Here is an 11,290-nt window from a genome sequence, read left to right as displayed (position 1 = left end):
GCCCTGGGCCGGCAGCAGGTCCGTCTTTGGTGCCGACTGGCTCTGGCTCTATCAGACTTCAGGGAAACTTCTAGCTGCTTCTTGTAGAAGCCACCCCTACAGCCCCCCCACCTCCAAAATTTGGCCAGGCAAACCTAATACATCTATTTTTCTTGAATTCATTACACTGAGAGAAGAATAAAATTACTACCTACATGCATATAAAAACCCCCCACTAATAACCCCATCTAAAATATAAACAACATAATTTCATCAAAAAGAAAAATGCAACAATATTTTCTCTCATTTCCCCCTTCCTTTTCTTTCCTCCCTGTGTCAGGTGGGTATGACTGTTCAAATAATCCAGAGCCCTTCTTTTCTTATATCGAACTAGCAACAAAGTGTTGACCTCAACCATAAATTAACATATCTGTGAAAAGATTGATGCAGCTTTCTTGCTATCGCCTCTATGGCAAGATGAGGAAGAATTCTTTGGCTCTCTTTGCCATTATATCTGATTATTTGAAATTACAATAGCAAAGCGAGGGAATTCACATAGGTAAAAAGTAAAGATGTAGCAGGCTCTCAGCTTTTGACAAACAGCCCGTTCAGGATCGCTTACTTCTGAGCTGGTTCAGCCGTGGTGTTCAGGGTACACAGCTCTGTGCCCGCTCGCAGGGGGCTCCGGTGCCGGGACTGACCCTGGGGCACCTTCCTGGTTCTGCCGTGGCCTTTCGCTGCTGCCATCTCTCTGGCTGATGAGCCTCAGGATCCAGGAGTATCCACCCACTTCTCCTACAGTTAGGGCAAAACCTTTGCAGTCTGAAATGTTTCCTAGAATAGTTTTGTAAGGATAAGAAGATTATTTTAAAATATACAGTCTTACTGTTGATAAATCTTGCTTCCAAGTTGTGTACGGGTGTTCACTAACTCTACAGTGTGTTTGCACAGATAAGCTGCTTTCTTTTTTTTCTCCTGGCTCCATGCAAAATAAAGGTTTTTAAACAAGTGCGGCACTTGGTTTCAATTGTGTAACATTACAAGAAAAATAGGTTAAAATCAACTTGGACGTGTCAAGATGCAATAAGTGTTAGTGCTGTGCCTCTCTCTGTGAAAGTAGTTTTCAGAAGGAAGCCTCATTTTCTTACTGTACACCTTAATTTCTGAGATCACAGGCTGAGTTGGGAAGATGCTGTAAGCTGAGGAAAAGTGTTTGATGTGAGTGCTGCTTTTTGAGAGCAGAAGTGTTTTAAAGCCCTAGATCTTGGCTTAGTTGTCACTTCAGATCTGATTTTGTTGCCATGTCACGTAGCTGTGTGCTTTTTAGACATGCGCTAGTTTTCATTTATGTAGGGCAAGCGTGTTTTTATTGCTGTGAGATTGGTATTGTTAATATTTTGAACCATTCTACTTGTCTTCATACTGAACTTGAGGATTTTTTTGTGTGATTTTCTTTGCTTTTGCTATTACTTTAAATCAAGCAAATATCTCTCAAAATATTTTCCCTGCTTGCAGGTTCATCGTTTGGTGGTAGTGAATGAAGCAGATAGCATTGTGGGTATCATCTCCCTTTCTGACATTCTACAAGCTTTGGTACTCACACCAGCAGGTACGGATGTTGCCTTCAGACCTTTTGTCATAAGTCACTTGGTAGTGTGCACACCCTGCTGGTCTTACTGTCTTTGTCAGTGACCCACTTTTGATTTTCAACTTCTGTGACTGGTTCTCAAATACACTGTTAATTTCTCTTCAGGAAAAAGCTGACAAAATATTAACTATCAGTCTTTTGTTCACTGAGGAATGCACATGGAAGCCTCATGAATACTATTGCTGTTCATATATTTTTTTTAGGGGGGAAAAAGGTTTTGATTAATGTTTAAACAGGAAAACCAGGATCAAGTTGAATGTTGCGTGTATAGGCATCTACAACAGGGCACCTTCCCCGCCTTCCTGAATTTCTGTGCTCTGGCCAAGCACTCTCCGTGTGGCTGCAGTTGTGCTTTCCACCAGCTCCACAAAACCACCTCCTTAGAGTCCTGCAGTTGTCCAGCTGTGCTGTGAGGTTTGGTTGGCACGACTATGTCAGATAGCACCCCAGGCCACCAGAGTTATTCCAGTAGAAATTTCTAGTGTGTTATTAAACATAAGCAGGTTCCTTTTAATAAGACTATCCAACAATAGGTTTGGTTCTTCTACTTTTGTGTTGGCTGGTTGAGGGGAGTGGATTTGGGTTTTGTTTGTTAGTTTTTGTGCAGTGTTTTTTGCTTTGTTTTTTCTTGTTTTGTGTGTGTCTTTGTGTGAATTTTTAAATTTTGCCCACTAACCTGCTTTATGTTCTTAATTATAACTTCACTTTGACCGTATAAGTGACTTCAGTGTCACAAGAATTAAAGCAAATACCTCTTTTGGCTGTGTGAGGAAGACAAAAATTATCTTGATTACAACTCTGCCCCCAAAACCAAAAATCAGTCTAAACAAATAGAGCTGGATACATCCTTCAAAAAAAAGAAAGTAAATATGAGTTCAACTGGGATTTCTTACTTGCACTAATAGATAACATGATAATGTAGAAGTCTCTCCTCTGTAGGTGTAAAAGAAACCTAATGTAGCTTCTTAAAATAGTAAGAATTCTGCTGTGAGAAGAAGTTATCAGTGATAGTGCTGGAGGTATTATGTCAGTGCGTCTGGTTCCTTTTAATGACCTGGAAGAGCAAGTACCCAGCTTTCTGTGGCAGGTATGGATGAGTCTGAGAAGTCAGCTCAGAGCCCTGGGTCAGGTGGGCTCATTGCCTAGAAGAGAACGGAGGGTTACGTGTTCCTCCTCAGAGGGAGGTGGAGGGACAGGCAGAAGTCCCTCTCCAGGCAGAGGAATTAGTCTCCATCATGACTGGAGAGTAGAAGGATCTGAAGAGAGTAGAACTTACTGTTAATGGAGCCAAGTTTAGACAGAAAAGATTAATCTGGATACTGGAATTACACAGACCCTTAAGTTGCAACTCTGGGAGCTGACGTAACAGTGCTCTGTAATTAAAAAGGGCAGTTCCTGCTCCCCTGCTCTGGGCCATGTGCTTTGGGCGTTCAGCGTGTGGCAGCACCCACGTTCATGAGATCCCTCTGTGAGCTGCTTTAACTCATGGATCTAACAGGAAAACTGAGCCAGCAAAAAAGCTGCAGAGTTTGGTCAGTTTGCCACGCTGCGCGGCCTCACAGAAGAGTCTAGTACTGAGTGCAGGGGTTAGAGCAACAGGGGGGGCAGAATTACGCCACTGGAAGAGACGAGGTGAGGGAAGGCATTTTATAGGAGCAGTTTTAGGCATTAGATTGCAGTTCCACAGACAACTGCCTGGTTTTAGGTTGGGATTTGTCTTACGAAGTGAGGATATCTGCAATGTAGATCTATTTTGTAGAATCTGAGGTGTGATTTCCTATTTAAAGTGAATGTGTAAGAACCACCAGATAAATCATACCCTAAAAATGTCTGTTTCTCTTCACAGACTAGAAAGAAAAAATGTATGGACCAGCCTGCCTTAGTGGAAAAGATATCAGTTGTGATGTAAAAACTGGATGTATTTTATGAGTCTTTGTGTTTGATAATACATTGCAAGTCGTAACTCCAGGTTACAAGCAAGGGATTCTTGCTGTCTGGAGTTGGATGCTGAAGCCAAACTCACCATAGGGTTTAGTCGTTGCCCAGCATGTGGGCAGCTTCAGTACTTGGAGAAGAGGCGAGATGCTCTACAGTCCTGCTGACCAGGTCTCTCAGTTCCCCGCTGTAAGCAAAATCTGCCTCTGAGCCAGGAAAAATGGGTCCGTAAACACAGTGTAATTAAACTGAATTCTTAGATAGTTTGTTCCCAAGCAGGACTTCATTTTTTTGAGGCTATTATGATGAGTAAATCAACTTCTAGGCTGATCGACAGGTCTGGGCTGTGGCTTTTTGGTTGGGGTATTTAAATAAGCTTAAAATAAATTTTTGTGCTGGGGAAGAACCTTCAGAGTGCTTTCTAGCAACGTCCCAAAAGAGTTATTTTGCCAGTGAAGTTAGAAGCAGTAATGGGCTTGAGGGCTTCCTCACTCTATTTTCCGTTAGAATACACTGCAGGATCGCTACGTGCTTTCTAAATCGTACCCAGTACTGAGATTCTGGGAAAGTGGTCAGACAGCGCCGCAGCATTCCGACCGAGCGGTGCTTTTCCAGAAGCCAAGTGCTGTGCACGTAAGGAAGTCACAGATGCTTTCCTCTTCTCTTAACAGGTGCCAAACAAAAGGAGAATGAAAGCGAATGACTGCTGTGAATGTACACCCGCTTGTAGGAGAACTTGAACAAAGTTTCTGGGTCGAGTTTGTCTGAAGAACAGTGACTGCAATAGAACAGAGCAGGATGGTTGAGAATGTGTTTTGGGACTTACTGATGATGGATGATGAGTCTATTCCCCCCAGTGATGTCGCAAAAAAAAGCAGCATGACAAAAGCTTATGTTAAAATGTAGGCTTGTATTTCAAACTGTCTTCAAAACATTTGCTGGAAGACTTCACATGATGTCCTTCATTAAAATGCACTGTATTCGGAAACTTTTTCATTTTGTATTTGACAGAAGTCACTGGTCAGCAATGGATATATGTGACATAAGGCAAGTGTATGGCATATTCACATCATAGTGCCTTATGTCAAAATACAGCAATATGTCATCACTGTTGCCCATCACTGTCCAAGGAAGTATTGTGCTAAACAAGACACTGTATTTGAATGTGAAAGTCTTTAAACCTAAAACCAAATCAGTTTCAGTTCTCATTAGATTTGTCATAAAAGCTGTAATTCGAGTATCGGTAGACTTCTTTAAAACTTCAATGACAGTTTTGTGTTAAATGTTGCATTCTGAACGGAGATGTAAAACAAGACTGATTTTAAGAACAGCTTTATTTATTTTTACTTTCATGACAATTTTTTACACATCTTTGGTGGATAGCTAAAATTTCACCATATCCATTAATAAACTGTTGATTGTTATACAAACAAATGGTAGATTTTTCTCATTATTTAAAACTTTTGGAGTTGCAGAAGCTGTGGCCTGTTGATCAGTCCGTATTACTTGAGCTGCACGTGTCGTGAGTGTGGATTGGAAGTGCTCTGTACTGTAATACAAAGGTACCACGGAGGAATTGAGGTGCTGGAGAACAATACTTTCATCTGTATTAAAGTGTAAAACAATGTTTGTACAACAAAACTGAAACTTTTTATTGTATACGATTTGTACAGAAGTGGAAGAGTGAGGAAAGCTCTGGGCTATTTGCTAATGTAAATGTACTGTAAAGTTTGAAGATGAGACTTTTTTATAATTGTAGATTCTTGTAGATGGAAGAAATTAAACCCTACAACATCAGTTTGCTTTTAGCAGTTCTTGCCAAGTTCTTTTGCATGTATAAACGTACGTGCATTTTCATTAGTGTAAACTAGGTATGGAGGCATTCTTACTTTCCTTCAGCTTAAAGGTGGCTTGTGCTAATGCTGTAATGCAGGCAGTACTTTGATGTTTCCAGCCTGAATACCATGCTGGAATAATGCAATAAATTGATCCATTGTTTTTCCATTTATAACAATTGAGCTAAAAAGGTAACAGTTCTCAGTTTGCTTGTGAAATGTGAGGGGTTTAATAGTAATGAAAAACCCTTTCTTGAGTCTTTCCCACTTTCTATAAGAATCTAAATTTTGAACTAAATTTTCTTCTTACTGGCTTCTTACCTGTATAAAAATACTCCTGTGGTACATAACGGAAACTGTTCTCTTAAGATTTTTATCTCACTCTCTTACTCTGTGGAAAGTGTGGTCAAGTCTTCTCCAGGACCTTTTCTGACCAGGTAAATGTTGACTCTGTTCCCTGCAATTCCAGACAGTACTGAATTGAAATGAAAGAGCTGCTTTGACATAACAACAACCTTAGAGTCTGGTGCTCATTGCTGTCACCAGAGGTGACATCGGCACAGCTCTGATCATCTTTCTTGAGGGCAGATGGAGTGACAAAAACTAAAAATAGTGGCTCTTGATTTTTGTGGGCTGCATAAAGGGGGTAATTTGTGATAAAGCAGAAGTTTGTATGAAGGCCAAGTGTTCAGCAGTCACGTACCAGTCACGGCCACCCAAGCTGCAACGACACGACCTTGTGAAAGCCTGGATATGGCTCCAGCACCATAACCCTGGGATGCCAGGGAGTTGCCTAAATGCATCCTGAAAACTCTTTACCTATCACTAGTCTGCATGAGCGTATTCTGCAGCCCTGTATTCAAGGTATTTTTGAAGATAAGAGTTGAACCACTGATAGGTACTTCTTGATCTACTTTATTTTTTGGCCCTGTTCCCTGCAGACAGCTTTGGGCTTGTCTGCATAAATTAGTGGGCAGAAAACCAGAATGAATTTGCAGTTTTTGAACAACCATGCACAGACTTCCTATTCTAATGCTATTACAAATGCTGTTGATGCGTTGTGGACACAAGACTAGCAAAATTATGGAAAGTAGCCTCCTGGGTCATGCAAAACTGTATTTAGAGGATTCCCACACTCACTTTCTGGAATTCAGTTTCCGAAATCTCCCTTTGTGAGAAGTAGAATCGCAGGGTAATTCCACAAACACAAATAAACAGTGGTGCTATCAGAAAGACACTCTGCTTGTACTGGCACAAGTACCAGTGCTGCTGCAGGAAAAAAACTAGAGCAATCATGTCATTTTTAATAGAGATCAGTTTACTACAGAGCTAGAAGCATGCTTGCTCCAGCATAAGGGAGAGACAGGAGTAACTAAAGGGGGATAGAGAAAGGAAAGGTGACTCAGCAGCACTGCTGCTCTGACAGCGCAGCTGAAGCTTTGATCCAGGATTCTTCACGTGGCTTGTAAGAGGTTTCAGCTGTGGAAGAAAATGAATAAAATATTAAACTCAAGTTCTTGCACATTTTTTCCTCTGGGAAAAAGCTGAGACCACAGCTCTGGCTCCAGGTGCTCCCTTCCTTTCTGCAGACAGCACCATGCCCCATGTGGAGACGGCAGCAAGCTTCCCCAGGGACTGCTGAAAGCCTGGGCAGTAGCGCAGATCATTTTCCATCCTGAGGATGAGACACTGTGGAAATGGATTCTATTTTAATCAGCAGGACTGTAAAACATGTGGTTGCTTCCTACGCTTCCCTGTGCACTTCCTTGCCCAGTAAGAGGTATCGGTGAAAGGTAATTATTTCTACAGGGCTTCTTGGTCTTTGAAGGGAGCAGATTAAGTTTGTTTCTTGCCTACTCTGGATATTTTTAGCTGTCCAGGTGTAAGACTGTGGACTTCAGCCCTCGATATTTTTTAGAATCTAGAGATGCTTGTGAATTAAGAAAAAGCACCCTTTGCTGGCATTGATTACTTGACTGATGAAAATATTTTGCTGTTTTATTTCTGGAATCCTTTCAGTTAAAAGATCTGAGCTCTTTAACCCCTCACAGACAGTATTTGCTGTTTACTACAAACTGAACTGCAATTGTTGCACATCCAAGGCCTATTCATCTTTTTTTACTGAGGAATACTATTCTTCTGGGAATGTTTGGGTAACACAGAAAGAACCAGCCTCACTTTCTGAGGCCTGAGCTCTTGTCCTCCCAGCAGACGAGGAATCTGACTGAAATGGTTCTAGGACTACACACTGCTTTGAGAACGCTCTTGCCATCTTTCCAGAGAATGTAAGGTAAGTTGGAGGCTTTCACTTTTGCTCCAACTAGAAGTGGAACTACCTGTGCTTAATCCTGTCACAGAGCAGGTGGTTTGACTGAGCTCTTCAGGCAGTTCTAGAAGTAACCAGTTTACTTCAAAAGTTTCTGTGAACTTTCACCACTTACGCTCCCATACTGAACACTTACTAGGGGTAATTTCCAGAGGAAAATGTCATTCTGAATAATTTAATAGTACCCTTGTACCCACATAATGTGTTTATGCAAAAAGAGGGTTCTGCAGACACTGCTCTTTACTCTTAACTTCAGGTTTTAATTTAAATGCGGTTTTGAAAGTCACTTTCTTGGTACCTCTTTTTTTTTATGATGATTGCAGTTGGATCTGTTCGCGCTGCAGTGAATGGGAACAGCAGGTGACCTGTACTCGCACATCAAACTCATTCATTTAGAAAAATCCTATAGAGTGCGGCAGCCCTGCCAGCTGCATACCAGGGCCTGTATGGCGTTAGCCCGAGAACTGAATTAGTTCCTTAATTTGCTTCTACTAACATTTTGCCCATGTTTCTGTCTGAATATCGGAAAATGTGATCCCTGTGAAAATGCAGGAGGGAGTAGGAACAAGTGTAAGATTGAACTGAAAGTATTTAGTAACCTCGTGGGCAGCAAACCTTATGCTGTACATGTGGAAGCATGCCCAATACACTTCAAAAAGCTCCTTGGGAAGGTCCTGATTAGCCAAAGAACAGAGCAGGTAATTATACCGGTAATTGCCGTTACAGGAATTGAATGTACAAGTCAGAGCTGTTCTGCCTCTGGAGGCTGAGCAGCAGTGTGTTTGCCCGTCTGTATGTACTGTATGCATACGTATACAGTAACCTGTTGGTTACGTTTTCTATGTGAAATTCATAGTTTTTCCTCCATCATAGAAAAGCAGATACAGGCAACAAAAGACACGTACCATTTTTGCAGCCTTCCTCAACGTCTGTTCTTGATCTCACTGCATACACATACTCTGTTGGTGCTTGCAGTTCTCCTTTCCGGTATTTTCCATTTCAGAATCATAGTCCACACCTGAGGTGCTGCATTCATTGACCATGTTATTAGCTTATTTACAATAACACTAATGTAATTTATCAACTGATAGAAAGGCTGCATCTGAGTTGAAGGAGTATCTGGTGGGGCGAGATACAAAGCAGGCCTGGAGTACCGCCAGTGCACAGGTGCGTGCCATACGTCACTTGTCCCAAAATTCTCTGAACTCCGGTGCAGTTCACGGCACAACCTGCAACCACAGTAGAAAGGAAGAAGCCAGGCTAGGACCAGGGAATACGCAGGCAAAACCCTAATCCCTAACGTTACTGCTGCTTCGGAATGCCGGGTTGTGAAATCGCAGCCTGAATGTCACTTAGCTTGGTTAGAGGGGGAGAAAATTCCAGGGAAGGGCCACTTTGTGAGTGTGTGAAGCTGCTCAGCCCTGAACACATAAACGGTAGCAGTTTGAACAGCACAGTGTGCCCTGATCGGACATTCACAGCCAAAAGGGGTGCTCTCCCTCTGCGCCAGAGCACTCCAGGAAGCATCTGAACTTCACTGGGGTGGGATAAATGCAGGAGCAGTCAGATCCTCTCTTCTCTGCTTACGCTGCTGCCAGTGGACTAACAGCGTCCCAAGGTGCTCTCTAAGGCTACTCAGCAATATCACCAAGTCCTAGAGCGTGGATAATGACAAAGTTCCTGGGAAGCTCTGTATTTCCCTGTATTTTGAGTGTTCCAGTCAAGACAGAATGAAGCACTTAGGTAATCCTGATGGCATAAGGTTTATTAGCCAATTGCTTCCAAAGAACCAGTGGAAGAAAACAAAGCCTCAGTTTTTTTCTGCAAGTTTAAAAATCACCTGTGCCCAGGAAAGATGAGTTCTGTGTTCCTGCCACAAGGCAAGCTGAGAAAGCATGGAGGGTATCCTAAGGTGGGACAACCCTTGCAATGAGAGGCAGTAAATAAAGCAGCTGAAGCGGGCGTGCAGAAACCCTGCAGTAGCGAGCTCTCCTGAATTACAGAATCACCGAATGTCAGGGGTTGGAAGGGACCTCGAAAGATCATCTCGTCCAGCCCCCTGCCAGAGCACGATCACCTACAGTAGGTCACACAGGAACGCGTCCAGGTGGGTTTTGAATGTCTCCAGAGGAGGAGACTCCACAGCCCCTTGGGGCAGAGACATTAGTAGAGAGAGAACAAGTGCAAGTTAACAGAAACAAGGTAAATAAATACATAAGGGTCCAAAAGGTGAGCGGGATAAGAAAAAAGAGTAAGGGAAAAGACTTACTCAAGAGAAGTGGGGTATTGTCAAGGAGGGCAGAAAACCACAAACTCTCACAAATGAAAACATCCTGATGCTTGCCACTCTGAGCATGTGGAAAGGTATGAATCTGTTTTCTGAAAATGCAGATTAGGTTTCAGCAGAGTGCCTATATATGACAGGCAAGTAATAAGAACTGTTAAGGACATGGAAATTGAAAGCATAGCAAACTTCACCTATGTTTCCAAATCCATTTATGTCATTGGAAGATAACTCGTCTCAGTTCTTTCAGTCCTCCAGCTCAGTAAATAGCCCAAATTGTGGACCATGGCATGGTTCAAGAAGCAGTGAGTGCAAAGATGACAGCACAGCCGCAGAACTACAAAAGGGATGGTCCTGCACAATTATGACTACTGCAATCCTTCTGGTTTTAAACAGCCTCGTGTCTTTGAAAACATGCAAGGCCAAAAGGGTCACCGTGGTCCTCCTTAGGCAGGACTGTCCCTCTGGAGAGATTTCAACTGTATCAGTGTTCACCAAGGCAGGATTTCCACATGCCAATCTTTTTTTTTGCAGGCCCACCAAATCCACCTGCCTGGTAGGATTTCACCAGTCCCTGTGGTGTGCTCCAGAGCTGAGGAAGGTGAAGTGAAAACAGAGAGGCTGGACATGAAGAAGGCTCATGCAGAACGATACCCATTGCAGCCGTAACATAAACCGTCTGTTCTCTCACACAGTTACCAACCTTTCCTGACGTACCCATTCGCCAAAGGCCATCGAACCTGCTGTTTCACAGGTTACCAACACTTGGCCTTCAAAATCCTATAATTGAGAAGGGTATAATCAGACTATCCCCGAAAATGCAGGTATCTCCTTGAACCTTGAATATTAGGAAAAACTTTTTCACTTTTTCCCTGACGGTGACAGAGCCCTGGCACAGGCTGTCCAGGTGACGGTCACAGCTCCCTGTCTCAGGCTTCCCATGGAGGGTGTCGAGTCTCCTCCTCTGGAGACATTCAAACCCCGCCTGGACCTACTGTAGGGGATCCTGCTCTGGCAGGGGGCTGGACTAAATGATCCCTAGAGGTCCCTTCCAACCTCTAACATTCTGTGATTCTGTGAACCTTGTCTGCTTCAGGAGCAAATCGCTCCTGAACATAAATTTAAATGTTTCTTCCACTTCAGCTCCCTGCCCTGGTTAGGTGAACGCCCGTACAGGAGAACAAATGGCTGAGGCAGCTCCTGAGACAACTCATCCCCTTGACATCACTGCATCCCGCAGCCCCTCGCTGCTGAGGGCACCGGCAGCACACGCAGCGCTCCCC

The 11,290-nt window shown here is 43.1% G+C and overlaps 1 protein-coding gene across 1 annotated transcript in view; it reads left to right on the top strand.

Moving 5' to 3' along the window:
* The window catches only part of PRKAG2 (protein kinase, AMP-activated, gamma 2 non-catalytic subunit), a 38,122-nt gene extending 32,763 nt beyond the window's left edge, over positions 1-5,359 (top strand). Inside the window, exons 11-12 of the mRNA XM_009876325.1 lie at positions 1,495-1,588; positions 4,234-5,359. Of these exons, the coding sequence (XP_009874627.1) occupies positions 1,495-1,588; positions 4,234-4,265 (126 nt within the window). The 3' untranslated portion in view covers positions 4,266-5,359. The remainder of the gene's footprint in view (positions 1-1,494; positions 1,589-4,233) is intronic.
* The last annotated feature ends 5,931 nt before the right edge of the window (positions 5,360-11,290 follow it).

The sequence above is a fragment of the Apaloderma vittatum genome, unplaced genomic scaffold (genome assembly GCF_000703405.1).
Source record: "Apaloderma vittatum isolate BGI_N311 unplaced genomic scaffold, ASM70340v1 scaffold7869, whole genome shotgun sequence".
Classification (NCBI taxonomy): Eukaryota; Metazoa; Chordata; class Aves; order Trogoniformes; family Trogonidae; genus Apaloderma; species Apaloderma vittatum.
This window is presented reverse-complemented; position numbering and strand designations above follow the sequence as displayed.